Source organism: Mauremys reevesii, linkage group 5, assembly GCF_016161935.1.
Source record: "Mauremys reevesii isolate NIE-2019 linkage group 5, ASM1616193v1, whole genome shotgun sequence".
In the NCBI taxonomy this organism is placed as follows: domain Eukaryota; kingdom Metazoa; phylum Chordata; order Testudines; family Geoemydidae; genus Mauremys; species Mauremys reevesii.
In genome coordinates this window covers 14324948-14342478 of record NC_052627.1, presented here as the reverse complement: position 1 = coordinate 14342478, position 17531 = coordinate 14324948, and the positions used below count along the sequence as shown (strand labels likewise).

General features: G+C 40.3%; 1 protein-coding gene across 7 annotated transcripts in view; it reads left to right on the top strand.

Annotated features, from left to right (window-relative positions):
• RUFY3 (RUN and FYVE domain containing 3) overlaps positions 1-17531 on the top strand; it is a 78949-nt gene that overhangs the window by 2304 nt on the left and 59114 nt on the right. Inside the window, exon 1 of one of the 7 annotated variants that reach the window (XM_039539545.1) lies at positions 9699-10314. The exons of 5 other annotated variants lie outside the window; for them this stretch is intronic. In XM_039539545.1, coding sequence (XP_039395479.1) covers positions 10137-10314 — 178 coding nt within the window. In that variant the 5' untranslated portion in view covers positions 9699-10136. Of the gene's footprint in view, positions 1-9698; positions 10315-17531 lie in introns of those variants that run through there. One more of the 7 variants, XM_039539541.1, reaches the window with a different exon arrangement.

The window sequence follows — 17531 nt, the reverse complement described above, 5'->3', positions numbered from 1 at the left end:
GCAGTAGCAGCAAACTTTTCTGCCAGGTCTCACTTCTTTGGAATTAACAATAAACCATTTTTTTTCTGGAGGGATTTGTTTTATGTTTCAATTCGGGGACTAGCCTTACTTACCTGCAGACTCTGTGGCCTGAGAGGCTTCACAGCTTCTTAAGGTATCCCTGAGTAGCTATAATTATTATAGTAGTGGTACAGTGCTCTCTGAGGTGGGTGTGTTTATTGATGGGGGTGGTCTATAAAGATGTTGCAGAAATGCCTTGAATGGTGGGTCTGGCTTTCATAAAACAATTCGCATGTGCTTTCTTATCTAGCGTGAAATACAAGTTTTGTTTGTCCTCTCCTGAGCTGGAAAAGGATGTGTGCCAAAACATTCCAAACATAAAAATCCCAAAGTCAACATTCAGGTTCCCCAGCCAGGTTTCTTCCCCCAGTGTGCTGTGCCAGCATAGGAAGCTTAACTGCCCCAGCCGGTTCAGGAGGCCAGTAGTGTGCAGTGTTTGATTTACACCCTCCCCAAATTTAGAAGAGCTGCTTTTACCTTCTCCTGATTAGCCCAGACTCTGATTTCCTCATCAAGCCTCACTTACGCTTTCAGGATTAAACAGCGTAATTAGTCCCTGTCTCTTTCCACCATTTGTTTTTAAGACCACCCAGTTGACTCCCAGGTGTCAGGACCCTCTGGTGCTCATTTGTTTCCCAAAAGAAAGTGAGAAAGGAACTGGAACAGAGAGAGGCTTCAGCATAAATATATATATAAAGCAGAGGGAGGAAAGAAAAGAAAAAGATGATCTTTGATAAGCTATTTGTATCAAAATCATACAACATGCAATATGAGTTTTATAGACTACAGAAACCTCCCCTAACATATATACCCCACAAAGCAGCAGGGCATTCTATCCCAAAAGACCTCAGTGTTGATAATAGGGGAGTCCATATGTGACAGTGAGCTCCAGCCTCGTTTCACTGAGCCTTTTAAAATATCTCTTATTCATATTATCATGGTTTGAGGCAGCCCCTGCATCAGACAATAATTTTATGCCTTACAATCCTACACAACCAGAACTGAAACTTTTGCTTGTGTGTGTGGTTCTCCTGGTTTCCCTAACCTTTGCTACCACCATCATTTTAAAAATTAAGGTAAACTAAGGAGTAGTAAGCGTACATCTGAATTTTGCATTTACAGTGCCTTTCAGTCAAGAACCTAAAAGCACTCTGTAAATCTTAATCCCTCTTGCACAGCAGTAAAGGGAGAGAAGAGATTTAAATACAACTAATTGGAAGGGTATTTTCTGGCAGTTGATGATCATGGGAGTTGAGGGATTGAGATGTATAAAGGGCCCTTTCCCCAGCAATTAATGATCAGCTAGGGTATGCCTGACATGGAGGTAATGACTGTTATAAACAAGAAAATAAGTACGTTCTGCTGAAATGTAGTTATGTCATGGATCTGGCATTCTGTGTACATTATAAGGCTCTTACTAGTAAATGACCAGTTAACAAATCAGAAAAACTGTACATTTAATTCTTGGTAGTCATATTATATTTAACTGTGTTCTTTCATATAGGAGTCTGGTGGGAGGAAATGGTTTTTACTTTATAGTGAGATGTGTACTAATGAAGGGGGAACTTTATACTGGTCTACAGTCAAGCTGGAAATTGAGATAGCCAGTAGCTTTGTAAATTGCATGAAGGAATGATGTAATACAGTGGTTTTCAACCTGTGGTCCATGTACCCCCAAGGGTCTGCAGGCTATGTCTAAGGAATGCACGAAAGGTTGTCATTGTGATAGAACAGTGGTTTTCAAACTATGTCACATTTCCAAAGTGGTCTGCATCTCCATTTGAAATTTTTAGGGGTCTGCAAATGAAAAAAGGTTGAATAGAAGAGGGAAGGATGTAGATAGTGTATTTTATCAACTGAAGAAAGTGAATTGTATACATTGAGATGAAGGGGGTTGGACTAGATGACCTCCTGAGGTCCCTTCCAACCCTGATACTCTATGATTCGAGCTGAGAATTGAGTTGCAGTTCAAGTAGACATGCCTATGCTAGCTCTGCCTGAGCTAGTGCTATGGGCAGTGGGTGAACCCCCACTTTGGGGAGACTAGCCCACTGGCTGCACCCCCTTCTGCCTGAGGCCCTGCCCCCCTCCGAGTCCCGAACACACACACACCCCATAACAGGAGGAGCCCTAAGGCCCTCTCCCCGTGACTGGAGGAGCCCCAGCCACACCTGGCCATCCCCGAGCACCAGTCTGGAGTTGAGCCACCACCACATGCCCCAGCCATGCTGAGCTGGGCCGAGCCGAGCCATCGACCATGTCGGGTGGCATCGCCGAGGTGAGCCACCGGACCCCCACCTGGCCAGCCCCAGCACATGGCTGAGCCACCTCGCTCCCCCACCACACCCTCCCACCCACTGCTGGCTTGTCGCATTCCCTCCTCACTCCCCCACTCCCGAGGACAAGGGACACAGTGAGCTGTGGCAGGCGGGCAGCAGCAGACGGTGGGGGTCTCAGGAAAGGGGCAGGGCCACCACGGCCCAGGTGTTAGCCTTCCCTGGCCCATTATACCTGCCACCCATGGCTAGAGCCTAAAAATAGCTGCGTGTCTGTGAAAGCACAGATGACCGCCTGGGCTAGCTGCTCCGAGTACAACCCTGCCTGACCCCTGGGTACATGGTCGGGTGGATAGCCGGAGCCACTGTGGGCACACTGCTATTTTTAGGTGCTAGTCTAAGAAGAGCTGGCATGGGTACATCTACACAAACTGGGAATCAACTCCCTGCTCAAATGTAGATGGCCCTAGTACGAATGGAAAACTTGAGGAGACTGGGGAAAGAGAGACTAATAAACTGTAAAGCTATTTAAGTTTAGAGTTGAAAATTCTGAAAATAGGAAGTATGTTCATGATTTGTAAATAACTATAGTCTTGGTCGCTGTTTGACACTGTAGTTATCTAACCATCTTGTACACAATATACACTATGCTGCTGCTTTTACAGATAAACTAAACTGAAGCATGGGCTATGTAGGCTCATTAATTATAGCATAATGTTAGTAATACCAGAGCTGCGGGTCTGAACTCCATGCTTGCCATGTGCTGATAACATTGGGCCCATGGTGACAGGTGTGCTCAAAATAGCATGAAGATATTCAGAGATGCTGAAGAACAGACCCCAAGAATTTATCATACACTATAACAATTTTATTTTGTGTAGTGACTTCTTCTTCTCATGTCTTTGTCACAAACTAGATGTTTTTCCAAAACCGTGTACAAGTGATGGCTCTTTCCATTGCAGCTGCGAGGTCCTTCTTCGTACAGGTCTCCCCAAGGAGTAGGCAAATGAGCAGGTGCTTCATTATCAGCGCTTCACTGCACTCACATATATGTGTAGTGGTGGGTTTTTTTTGTGTCTTTTTTTAATTCAACAGTAACGTGGTCTGGGATACAATATGTACAAGTCAAGTGTAGTGACTTACACATATTGTATCCCAGACCACATTACTGTTGAACTAAAAAAAAAAAATAGCAGCAGAGTGAGAGAGAAACAGTAAGGGCAAAGAAAGGCAAGATACTTATGTCTTCAGCTGAAACTTGAACTGAGATGAAGAGTTAAGACAGAGAGATCATGAAAGCTGTTCATGCCAACAGGAGCTGCTCTTGGATGAATGCTCTAGTGAGACTCTTCCTCCAAGAGGCAAATATGCAGCCAGTGGTAGACAAGCAGAGAGAACAGGTAGGAGAATAACATTTCTTTAGGAGAGGTAAGCTGCAGTAAATCCATAGAAGGTTTTTAAAGACAAAAACTAAGAGCCTGATTGAGCTGCCTTTACTCTGCAAAATTCCTGTTAGCTTCCAGTGGGAGGCCATCTGATCATGATGGCTCTGGTGGCTTCTTCCTTCCCCTTTTTCAGTTGTACTTTTAGTAACCTAGGTATTCTAAATTCTGAAACACCTTTGTTGCACAAAGAGAAAAGTCTGTCTCTGTATTCATGGAAGTAATGGATTCCATCTTTTTCCTTGAGCCTAGAAAATTCTTCACTCCTGCCCTTTTGTATTTTTAACCTGCTGGGCTCAAATTGCAAGAGATGTACTGCATGTGTGCCTCCTATGCGGAAGGTGGAAATCCAGGCTGCCTGTCTGACTGCAGCAAAGAAATGAAGGGTTGGATCCTGCCTATGCCCCCATTCAGGGTGGGGGCTGATTATCCTACAGCATGTCACCTATAGAGCGGGTTGACTGGTGAATATTTTATGCAGAAAAGAAAGTTTTTGGGTGTGTGTGTGGAAGATATATTAACTTTTGAACTTGCGGTGAGGGGGGCATGCTGCCATTGTCATTGAGGTACAGCATTGAAAGCAGGAGCAGAGATATGAGGGAAATCATGCAAAGGGTGATTATTTTTGCCACCTGCCTTTCTATATCCCGCCAAGTTAAAAGGTAAAGGAAAAGATACTGGACACTAGGAACAGAATATCAAGGTTGTAGTTCCATCTGCAAGTGGCATAGCTGGGGAATGGGGAAAACTGATTATCAGGATTTATTTAATTTGGAAACATAGGAGCTGCCATTTTGGATCAGACTGATGTCTCGTCTAGTCCTGTAGCCTGTGTGTGGCCATATAGATTCATCAGAGGGGGACACAAGAAACCCTATGGTGAAAAGTATGGAGTTACTTGTCTGTAGGGGAAACTTCTTCCTGATTCCTGGCAGTTAGTGGTTGGCTTTCTAACTCCATGAACCTTGTAGACATATATGCTGTACAGTTTTATCCTGTTGTTTGCAGTGTTGCCTGGATCTTCTTTCGGAGTGGTTACAGTTAATTTAGAACCCATTATTATGTATATGAGTACTTTATCTTCATTGAATCTCATCTGTCAGTGTTGTATTTACCTAGCATTGGTCGGTTGTTTTGTAATTCCTCAGTCTTCTCCCGTCTTGAATAACCAAAATAATGTTGTCATCCCAAAACTTTGCCATTTTATTCTACACCCTTTATGGCGAGTTGGTAGGCTCTGTATGGTTAAGGCTGTAACTCAGTTTTTATTGCAAGCCTGGTTTTTGGCTTCTGAACTAAAAGTTCACACTAAGTATTGCCTTTAGAAGTAATATGTGAGGTCTGTGCGTAAGTTAGAATTTATTCCTCTACATAAGGGTTTTTCAAACAGGGGTCACTGCTTGTGCAGGGAAAGGCCCTGGCGGGCCGAGGGACGTATTGGCCGCCGCTTCCAGCAACTCTCATTGGCTCAGAGCAGCGATCCGCGGCCAGTGGGAGCCGCAATCGGCTGGACCTGCGGACGGGGCAGGTAAACACACCGGCTCGGCCCGCCAGTGGCTTTCCCTACAGAAGAGGGCAACCCCTGTTTGAGAAACCCTGCTCTACATCTGAAGTGGACAATGGATTCCTGATTTGTCACTTTAAAAGTAGAGGTACTTACTGGAGTTCAAAAAGTTCTTTTTTGTCACTTTGTAATGTGATACAGCATGGCCAGAGGGCAGCAGGAGAGTGTTAGCAGGGAGCCTTATTCCCTGCAAGGGGTGGAAGGTTTGCTATAGATTAACTAGAGCACCTGAAGCCAATTAGAATAACAGCAGTGAGTCACATGATATAAACCCCTGCTTCAGGTCAGACAGGGTGGGTTGTTGGAGCAGGAAGGTTTGGCTGGAGCAGAGAACAGTTTGAAGGAATTGGAACAGAGAACAGGTTGAAGAGAAGCAGAGGAAAGTTTGGAGGAGTGCTGCGGTGGGCTAAGAAGTCCAAGACCCTAGGTAAAGGGGCACCTGGCTTGTGCAGAGGGAGGGCAGGAAGCCCCCCACAAGCTGAAGGGCAGGAGAGGGAAGTAGCCCAGGGGAAGGAACCACCAGTTCAAGTGGTTCACCACTATCCTCAGGGCCCCTGGGCTGGGACCTGGAGTAGAGGGCGGGCCCAGGTCCCTGCCTCTCCACTCCCCTCCTCAAAGACACTAGTGGGACAATTAATATTCCGATTCAGGGGCAAGAAATGGTGCCCTGAACCCCCCCTTAAGAAGAGAAAGCGTGAGACCCATCATAATAGTGCCAGCAATTTGCCACAGTAATAAAAAAGAAAGGACAAGAAAGAAAAATATTGGCCTGACCTATTGGACTAATCTAGTTGATATTTAACGCACAGGACCAAAGTTTAAAGTAAGTCCTATTATCTAAAGTTAACATTTTAAATAGTAATGGTCAAATGAATTGGCTTGCTTTCTGATGTTTGATTCATTTAATAAAATTGAACTTAATTTTTAAATTCTTGTCTTAAATTTTTTTTACAGAACTGTGTTTGTCACTTGCGTAAATCTTTGATCTGAAATTTCTAGCTTTCAAATATTTTGATCATGCCAGCATTTTTCAGTACTTTTAACATATTATAGCTACTTGCAGCTTAATGAAGTGATACCCACTATTAACCTCCTTCACCATTTAGTCCTATACTTTGTTTTCATAGAGTCATAGACTTTAAGGTCAGAAGGGACCATTATGATCATCTAGTCTGACCTCCTGCACAACGCAGGCCACAGAATCTCACCCACCCACTCCTGTATCAAACCCCTAACCTATGTCTGAGCCATTGAAGTCCTCAAATCATGGTTTAAAGACTTCAAGGTGCAGATAATCTTTCAGCAAGTGACCCATGCCCCACACTGCAGAGGAAGGCAAAAAAAAACCCCAGGGCCTCTGCCAATCTGCCCTGGAGGAAAATTCCTTCTCGACCCCAAATATTGCGATCAGATAAACCCTGAGCATGTGGGCAAGACTCACCAGCCAGACACCCAGGAAAGAATTCTCTATAGTAACTCAGATCCCACCCCATCTAACAACACATCACAGGCCACTGGGCATATTTACCGTTAATAATCAACGATCAATTAATTGCCAAAATTAGGCTATCCCATCATACCATCCCCTCCATAAACTTATCAAGCTTAGTCTTGAAGCCAGATATGTCTTTTGACCCCACTACTCCCCTTGGAAGGCTGTTAGAGAACTTTACTCCTCTAATGGTTAGAAACCTTTGTCTAATTTCAAGTCTAAACTTCCTGATGGCCAGTTTATATCCATTTGTTCTTGTGTCCACATCGGTACTGAACTTAGATAATTCCTCCCGCTCGACCAGTTTCTGAGCCATGATTAAGTTTTACCTCTTGCCCTGTGATTGCTTTGTTTTTTAATATCAAAGTGTTTATGGAAAAACAAAAAAATATTTCTCTAATGTTCTCTAACAGCTTTTGAGACACAATGTTTGTACACAGAAGTCATGTTTGCCCCAATTTTATTGTGTGAACATGTTTGTTTTATAGCTCTGTTTTTAGTTGTTTCAACCAATTTTCCTAAATTAAGGTTCTCTGGGCAGTGAATCCCAGGATGTTCACCCCTTAGTGCTCTTCTAAAGATAACTACAGTTTTTCCTCTCCAATATAGTAGCTGATTTTTGTCATACAGCACAACACATACTTTTGGTAGCAGCTTTGACATGCTGTTCTTCCATGTTGAATGTTGTCGATGTCAACTTACACTTAGAATATATTTACAAAGAAAAGGTCTAAACATTTTTTTTTTTTAATAAAAGGTCAGGACTCAACCAGAACTTCCATGTATACCAATTCCAGAGAACGCTGAAAGAATTCAGAGTGGTAGCCGTGTTAGTCTGCATCGGATTAAAAGAATTCTCAGCAATTCAAAAACATGCATCGAATACCTTTAAAAATAACTTTGCCAACCTTTCAAATAAAATACTCAAAGGGTACATTCTTTGTTGAAGATGACTGGATAAAATTAGAGTTTCTAGGCCAGGTGTAATTGAGATTGTTTTAAAAAGGTAGGACAGCTTTACAAAGGTAAAATGGATTTTTTTTTTTAAAGTGGCATGTTACAAATGCCATTTAAGAACCACTGTTGGTGGAAATTCAGGTTTTGTATTAAAAGAACCAACAAAGCAAAATTAGGTTTAACAAAATAAATGTATATTGCTTAATTTTGAGAGGTTTTGTTGTTCAAACATTCTGCTCTGATATTTAAAGTATAAACATTGAAGTATTATGATATTGTATTTGAACTTGAAAACAAGACTGACTAAATAAAGAGACTGACCCATCTAGTTTCGTTGTCCAGGATGATGGTGGTGATAAAATCTAAACATTAAAACTGGAGATATTTGCTGAGGTTTTTATACTCTTTCATCAACATGGTAAAACTACCGTTAGTGTTTTTTAAAAAAGTTGCTTTCTCTCAGAAAGCTACCTGTATTTTTTTGCCATGAGTGCTGTGTGTATTATATCACTGTAACAATACACTATAGAACTATTAATTTTACCTTAAAGGGGGGACTGCGTACATATTCTAACTAATCAGTTGTCACACTCCTGGTCAATATTGGTAAGCAACTTCTTTTCTTTGCCTGTTGTTAGAAGTAACTGCTGTAAACTATTGCTGACTTCCCCCCAGTTCCATAAATACAGTGAAAACTAACTTGGTGACTGTTTTCTGTTCCCTTTTTTGAGTCATACTTATTGGGGAACTGAATTTTGTAGTGAAGTGTCATGTGTTTCTGCCTTTCAAACTACTAACATTTCTGTGCATCCAAATACATCATTCAGGTGTTTGTTTAAATTTGATTTTCAGGGTTGGGGAAGGGAGGGCAGTTTTCTATGTAATATTTTTTTATTCATGTAGTTTTCAATGTAAAATTCCTCTAGGTTGCCCTATTGAGTTGATGTGGGGACAATTCATTCATCTGTAACACTGCAGTCACTGAGGACTGGAATTAATATAAATCTTATTTAAAATTATTAAATACCACATGAGGTTATTGTCTGGTGTTATATATACCTTAAGTGGTGGTTATGTAGATTACCATGGTTAGGCAGTGACCTTGAGGTCACTGATTTCTTGAGGTACCAACTTGGGTAGAAGGTGTCAGGCACAGAGCAGACTGCAATTCCTACCTCACAGGAGGCATGTTAAGGTTAAGGGCACGAGGAGTCAAATTACCTGAAAGGTACCAGGCAGGGTTACCAGTTTGTTCTTTAAAAAGTATCTTTCAATTTTTATTTCCTTCAGTGGCAACAGCTTTTATTTGGATTTATCCAAAGTTGCACCAGTTTTTAATAGATAATTTTAATTTTTAGTTAGCAATCTGGCCTTTATAATGTATAATACCACAAAAAAAGCAGAGGCTAAAATCTGGGTCAATGATGCACTGCAAACACTTCCGATTTGAACAAAACTTCTAGGTGGTTTGTGTTTTTTTTTACTATCTCAGAGGGTAAATCCATGTAATATTTAGTTGGGAAAGTTCACTTGAAAAGGTATTTTTTGAGAAACTTAAACTCACTGGAAGCGAGATCTCAATCATAATTTGCACACCCAATTTGATTTATATAGAAGCACCCAGGCACGTGAACGGAATACAAATCTCTCTTTGTAGTCATCAAATAGACACTCCACTCCTTTGTACTATGAGAGGGACTGATGAGAAATATGTGCATTATGTTATGCCTGATCGCAGATTGACTAGCATAGTCTGAAAAGAGGCTGTGGATGGTGAGAGCAAGATCAGCCTAATTGCTCTCCCTGCATCAGCAGCATCTATAGAGCATCCTGGGAATTGCTTGCCCTACGATCTGAGCAGCTGGTCACATGAGTCTGAATTTTCAGTTCAGTTCATTAGTCAGCCATTTTGGTCAACACCCTGCTTGCTGCGCACAACCAATCCTATTATCACTCTGTGTCCTGGCTTCTCTGGGGGAGAAAGAGACTAGTAGTAATTCTAGCAATTCTGGATAGCTATTCCTATAGACTTATATTATTTTGGTTTTTCTTTTCTTAATTTTGGCAACGAGAAAAGGAAGCTTTTTCTTTTATGCAGTGACCAGGTTTTCTGTGGTTGCTTAGGATTAATAGCATCTAGCACAGCTGAAGAAAAAGATAGTTGGGGAAGAGAAAAGAGGAGGAGACTGAAGAGGAGCATCATTTATACCTTGCTGTATATATGAAAAAGCTTTTGCAGTTTGTGTGATTTGAGCATATTTGTTTCTACACAGCAAGGTATTTCTTCTTATTTCCTCAGAAGGCTTTTCCTTTTAGTTCTTTTTTGTTGTGCCAGCTGAGTCATCATGTCTGCCTTGACGCCTCAAAGCGATATGCCAACCCCCACTACAGACAAGATCACGCAGGCTGCCATGGAGACCATCTATCTTTGCAAATTCCGAGTGTCTATGGATGGAGAATGGCTCTGCCTGCGCGAGCTGGATGACATCTCACTTACCCCCGACCCAGAACCTACCCATGAAGGTATGGTCCAGTTCTCTACCTTGGGAGCCCTGCAGCCATCTCATTGTTACAACTACAGAGTGTATGTGTATGGTGGGGGGGGGGGCTTCACCATTCAAGGGCTTGCATAATCTGGAAAACATGACCAAAATTGTATTTGCCTTAGCCAACAATTTTTATAGATAAAATTCTGACAAGATTTTGAAATATCTTTTAAAATCAGACTTCTTTCTAGAGAGTCATTGTTGTGGTGGTGTTGGGTTTTTTAATTTAGAAGCCCAAAATTGCATCATAAGAGATGAGGATCTATATTGTCATATCTGCACATAAAAGAAAATAACCTTAGTATTTTTGTTAATGATGCATTTTATCTTGATGTCCGTATTTAAACATTGATTATTAGATATTTGCGGACGTCTTGTAAATAGGCAGAGTTAAAAAATGGAGCACATCAACAACATTCTGATTAATATGTGATATGAGGAGAATTTTGACAAGCCACAAGGAATTGAGCAATTATGGCTCATATCATGTGATGATACTATGAGGAATCTTGTGCCATTATTTAAGATTGCTTTGAAGCCTGCAATATGGATACATAAAACACATTTCTGCCTTTAATTTTTTAAGGGAACTAATGATTATTTGTGCTCTAGCTGTGATGAAAGCTATTTAATGTACAGGCCAGGTATAGTGAACTTGGGAAACAGAAAGAACCAACGTAAAGCTTTGCAAGAATAAAAAAGAAACCAAAACCCCCACACATTCTCTTCCAAAAAATAATAATGGTAAATAATGCGTGGAAGCATTTTACTCTGTTTACTTGTGATCCAGTAGTCACTTAGTACTGAATCCTGCGAAGTGCTGAATTCCTATTGAAATGACTGACACCAATTGGCATATACCTTTCAGTATTAGGCCCCCTATTCAGTAACTATCATGATGTAAATCCATGCCAAGCCACTTGACATTGCCATTGTCAAATAGTAACATCATCTTTCTTTGATATTTTGCTAGATGGGATTTCTTTTGTGTGGAATAAGATTCTCCCTGGTTAAAAAAAATAATTTAAACTTCACCTGTCAGACGATTTCAGGGATAGAAATCTATTAGCTCAGATTTACTCACAAAGGCAAAGTAATTCAGACTGACAGCAGTAAGAGGCTTCAAAATAAGAGGCTGAAACTCCATCTTAAGTGTGTCCCACTGTGCTTAGGTGCTGCAGCATGCACGTTTGAGATTCCTACAGTATCTGAAGTAATACAAACAATGGGAGATGTAAGAATGAACAGATGTACTTGACTTCGAATTTCGTTACTATTGAGTCTCTGTATGTTAGCCTTAACCTTACTTTAATATTCTTTGAATTTGTTTCATTTTTTTCTTACGGTACTTGCTTTTCATAAACGTTCTTTGGAGTAGTGGGGGTTGGTGTGATTAAAATATCGCTACCCTTTTGAGCTGTTACAGTACATTATCTTGAGGTTGTTTTGGAAAACTTTGGGTATTTCTAATAGTGGAGATGGGGAAACAGGAGGTGGTTGTGGCTTTGGAAAACCTATTCAATCAGATCTTGATTCTGTAAACTATGGGTTGTTTAGATCCAGGTCTCACTGCATATAAACCCCAAAGTTAATGATGGAGTAGAATTTGAATTATTTCAGTTTTGGCCCTCTTCTGCTTAACGAATTTCATATTAACTCAATAGTACCATTCACAGAAGATGTTGAAAATATATCCTACTTACCTAATATGATTGTGTACCAGTTCAAATCATGTAAATATCTCTAAAGACAACTTTAAGCATTACTACTAAAAGAAAAATCTTCTACCAAAGTAATTACTTTGCATGCACAGTAAGTAATTTAGTTTCTAGATCTAGTTGTTATGATAGCTATCTTTTAAACATCAGAAGCTATTAGAAAATATCGTGGAACATTCCACAGACACATTTGATTTTTAAAAATAGTTTTTGAGATATGAATTAATATATCATAAAACTGGCATTATGTAGATGTTTATATCTCTTTGATTTAAAAAGGCTAGTTTACTTGTTGGGGGATGGACACTTTGTGTCTGAGCTATCCTGTCTTACTACAAATAAAGGTAGATAGTAAATCCCACCCTGGTCCAGATACTTTAGGCTTGGCACCCTAGAACCAGGGATGGGCTTCTATCCTGGCACCAGACTGCTTCTCCAAGGCCATTTTAGCTCTCTCCTTGCATCCCTTCATTGGCTCCCTCTTATCTATTGCATCAAACATAAGCTACTTGTCTTCACTTACAAGGCCCTTTGCACCCTATCCCGACCCTGCCCATCATCTCTCATTTACTATTGAAAGGTTGCCCTCTGCCTCCCAAGGATGCCAGCCTCCCTCGCTCACTTGTTAAATATTCAAACAAGCACCTTTGTGGTTTTTCCATTCTGCCCCTCACACTTGGGAGGAGCTCCCCATAAACATCCACAAACTACCTCATTATCCTCTGTCAAGGCTAATCCCCATTCTGTCACTTTGAGTACAGAATGTGGGGGACGGGAAGGATTCTAAAAATTAATACTTGCCACTCCAGGCTTCAATTAAACTCCCAAGGTTACAGCTTTTCTCTGACCTTGGCTTGGTAAACCCTGCCACCACCCAAATGCAAAAATAACCTCTTGGACCCAGGAGGGAACACCTGGGAATTCCTCCCTGTGGGGTATCCTCCAGCCCTTTTGCCCACCCAACCCCTGACGGGGAAGAGCTGAGAAAGAAAACAAAGGAAATTAGCTGTGCTATCAGCTAATCAAACAACATGCACAAACATGTTAAGACACCAAAAATCCAATCTTGTTCTTAAAGGTAAATTTTATTAAAAACAAAAAGGAAAAAAATACATCTGGAATTTAGGCTTTTGCTAGATTTTAGAAGAGCAATTCCAAAAATTAAGCACCCAAACTAGCTTTCTTGGGGGCTCAGATTAAAGGTTACAAGCAAACAAAAGCATCAGGGGTTAGAACAGAGCCACAAGCCAAAATAAGAAATAAACCTGATTGTATCTGTCTAAACATTCCCTACCCAAATAATTTCTTCTAGGTATGGAAGATACTTTTTCATACCTGGTTCAAACCTTACACAGCATTGCTGCTTATAGCATTGCTGCTCCATGTCCCTGCAGCCCAGAGAACAACAGACAAAGGGAAAGTTTCTTCCCAATTTTTAAAAGTTCTAGCCTTCCCTTTGGTTCTTTTGGTCAGGTGCTCACTTTTTTTTTTAACCCGGGGGACTTTTTACTTGCTTTACTTGTAAAGGGTTAGAGAACAGAGAGTAGTTATTAATGGTTCCCAGTCCTGCTGGAAAGGTATAACAAGTGGGGTTTCACAGGGGTCTGTTTTGGGACCGGCTCTGTTCAATATCTTCATCAACGACTTAGATATTGGCATAGAAAGTATGCTTATTAAGTTTGCAGATGATATCAAACTGGGCGGGATTGCAACTGCTTTGGAGGACAGGGTCATAATTCAAAATGATCTGGACAAATTGGAGAAATGGTCTGAGGTAAACAGGATGAAGTTTAACAAAGACAAATGCAAAGTGCTCCACTTAGGAAGGAAAAATCAGTTTCACACATACAGAATGGGAAGAGACTGTCTAGGAAGGAGTACGGCAGAAAGGGATCTAGGGGTTATAGTGGCCCACAAGCTAAATATGAGTCAACAGTGTGATGCTGTTGCAAAAAAAGCAAACGTGATTCTGGGATGCATTAACAGGTGTGTTGTGAGCAAGACACGAGAAGTCATTCTTCCACTCTACTCTGCACTGGTTAGGCCTCAACTGGAGTATTGTGTCCAGTTCTGGGCACCGCATTTCAAGAAAGATGTGGAGAAACTGGAGAGGGTCCAGAGAAGCGCAACAAGAATGATTAAAGGTCTTGAGAACATGACCTATGAAGGAAAGCTGAAAGAATTGGGTTTGTTTAGTTTGGAAAAGAGAAGACTGAGAGGCGACATGATAGCAGTTTTCAGGTATCTAAAAGGGTGTCATGAGGAGGAGGGAGAAAACTTGTTCACCTTAGCTTCTAAGGATAGAACAAGAAGCAATGGGCTTAAACTGCAGCAAGGGAGGTTTAGGTTGGACATTAGGAAAAAGTTCCTAACTGTCAGGATGGTTAAACACTGGAGTAAATTGCCTAGGGAGGCTGTGGAATCTCCATCTCTGGAGATACTTAAGAGTAGGTTAGATAAATGTTTATCAGGGATGGTCTAGACAATATTTGGTCCTGCCATGAGGGCAGGGGACTGGACTCGATGACCTCTCGAGGTCCCTTCCAGTCCTAGAATCTATGAATAAAACAGCTACCAAGAGGGATTTTACAACTAACTGTCTGGTTGGGTGTCCATTAAAGGGAGATATCCCCCTCCCCCCTTAATTTATCACATCCTCCTTCAAATCCCTCCTTTAAACTTTCCTTTGCTGTGATGGCGGCAACAAACTTGACAACGACTAGGTGGCTGGTGTGCTGAAAACACAATCTCTGTTTCCTATACCTGGACCCATTGGAATCATCTGTTGTCTCTTGTCTTCTACTTAGTCCCTGTCCCAAAGAGCTTAGTCTTTTTGTTCTGTTTGTACGGTGCCTTGCAGAATGCAGTCCTAGTCCATGGCTGGGGCTCGTAGGTACTCGGATGGCATAAGAAGTAAGTTCCTCCTCCACATTGACGGTCTCCACATGTCACAGATGATGACAAACTAGTGGGAGTGGAAATAAGAAACAGGAAGGAGTGTTGTGCTTGCTTATAAAGAAAGAGAAGCTAGGGAATGAAAAGTGTTAATTTTCAATGAAAGAGTAAAAAAGGACAAATGAAAGGAGGATGGAGAAGTAGAGAGAATGACGGACACAGTAAGAGGAAAACTCAGTGAAGAGAGCTTTTTGTTTAGTGTATTTTGATTTATTATTTATGTAGACTATACCAATATTTTATTGCCCTCATCTAACTTCCTGTGAGGGTCTGCTGCTGGACCCCATTGGGGGCTTTAGTGGTTTCCAGATTCTCCTCTTTTGGGCTCTGAATTTTCTCAGTAGGTGGGTCCTAGAGCATCTTAATTTTCAAACTTACCTGTGTGTGACTGGCTACAATATGATGTAAATTCCTTTTAGAAAGCTGCTGCTTTCTTTTAGTTACTCTGAAGCTGAGACACCAGGATTTCTGGTAAACCAGCAAGTTACAAAAATATTACATCAATATTTTTTTCCAGTGGTCCAGAGAAGCAATGTAGGTTCATTTTGTTGTCATTTTTCTGTTGACTCCTTACTGCAAGTTTAATTAGAAAATGTGTATTAAACATAAAGTAGGCAACTGAAGGAAATTATCAGTTATTCTGATTTTGTATGTCCCACCAAAACATTGCATATTGGTAATTTGTCAGATAAATATCAGAGTTTAAAAGCAACCCTAAATATCATGTGAATACACAGGATGTTCAGGCTTTTTTAGCTAGATGGAGAATGTGTGTAAAACTAGAACCTTTGTGGATGTAATATTAATTTCTCAAACAGAATGAGGCTCAGCATGGTGGGTGCTCACTATTTATGAAGAGAGAGTCCTGAAGAGGGGAATGACAGAAGACGCTGGATTACATTAGAATTCCCTTAAGAAACCTAGTTTCAAATTGATTTTGTGGTTTTGAGGTGGAGGGGCAAGAAAGGAGCTAATATTTCAGTAATATAAGGACATAGTGGTAATTCAGTAGCTTCAGCATTGAATTCAATTGCATTCAGTTGCTCAGGCATTGATATTTAAAAAACAACAAAAACCCCTAAACAAAACCACCCTTTCATGCAGTCATATTAGTTTCTATAATAGCCAAGGGCCTATTTCTGCTCCCACTTAAGACAAAGACAAAACCGTTTGGGCCAGATTCTGATCTCATTTACACAAGTATAAATCTGGAGTAACTCCATTTGCTTCAGTAGAATTACCCTGGATTTTGCTGGTGTAACTGAGAGCAGAATCTGTCTCATTGACTTAAATGAGAGTAGGATCATGCTTCAGGTTAAAATTAGCACAACTCTTTTTAGCCTCTAGAAATAATTTCTGTCTTAAACATTGTATGCAACTAAAACAAAACAAAACAAAATCCACCCACTGACCCTCAAAAGAACAAAATTATAAATAAAAACATTTAATTTCCTGTTTTTCCAATTTCTGGAGTTATTGGTGGTGGTTAAATTGGTGACCTCGAAAGGCCATAATTTTATCTAGATGCAAAGAATAAAATTAGTTTTAGCCATTGTCGTTTTTTATTTTGGCAGAACAGTAGTAGGTCACTGAAAAATTGGAATATGCTTTTTGTTAAGCAAATACACAAAATAATAGATGCAGCTAGAGGTTTTTTGCTGTTTTGTTTTCAATACAGTCAATCTTTTTATGGGTTAAAAAGTTGAAATCACTTGATTTTTTTAATGACTAATGTAAAAATGTGCATGTGAACGGATATTATTCAAATGGAATTGAGAGTTGAGCTTTTGTGGATAATTGTAAAGTGCAAAATAGTCATGAATTTTCATAAGGATAGCTGAAGATGAGTGCATCTGAGGTGGAGTGAAAGTTCTGTTGAGTTTCTCCCCTCTTCCTTGAAAGACATGGCTTCACTTTAGCTGGATTTTCACATTAGGTTAATAATTTTAGTACTGATGGGATCAGTTTGTAGTTGAGAGCATGAGCAGTATGCATCACAGCCTTGTTATGAGACTTATTTGGTATGAGGAAGAATTTATTGTATCAAATACACTACTTCACTTATTTTTAAAACGCTATATTTAGTTATATTATAGTGACTCAATTTCATGGTAAAAGGGTACATCTTTCATGTTAATCTAATTTTTGGCAGTTTAACATCAAATCGGGTTGAATCTTTTTCTTGTTTTTGGCCAGGAGTTTTAAAAGTTATTAATGCATTTTTATATGAAGAAGAATTTATGTAGATAGTTCAAAAATAAACGCTTTATTTAAACGTCACCATATTACTTCATTAACATAGTGCACCATGTATTGAGCCACCTTTTTAAACTGAAAATTGTTTTTCTGTAGTGTCTTTACTGGTGTTCTTCCATCTTTTTAAATTCAAAATAAAACAGTATCTGTTGCTTACTTTATCATTACAGAATCTTCAAATCCTTCCCAAGTAGCATGAAAGGATGGGAGTTGCCTTACCAAGTGTAATGTCAGTCTAACGAGACAACTGTCTGAAATGGGCTAC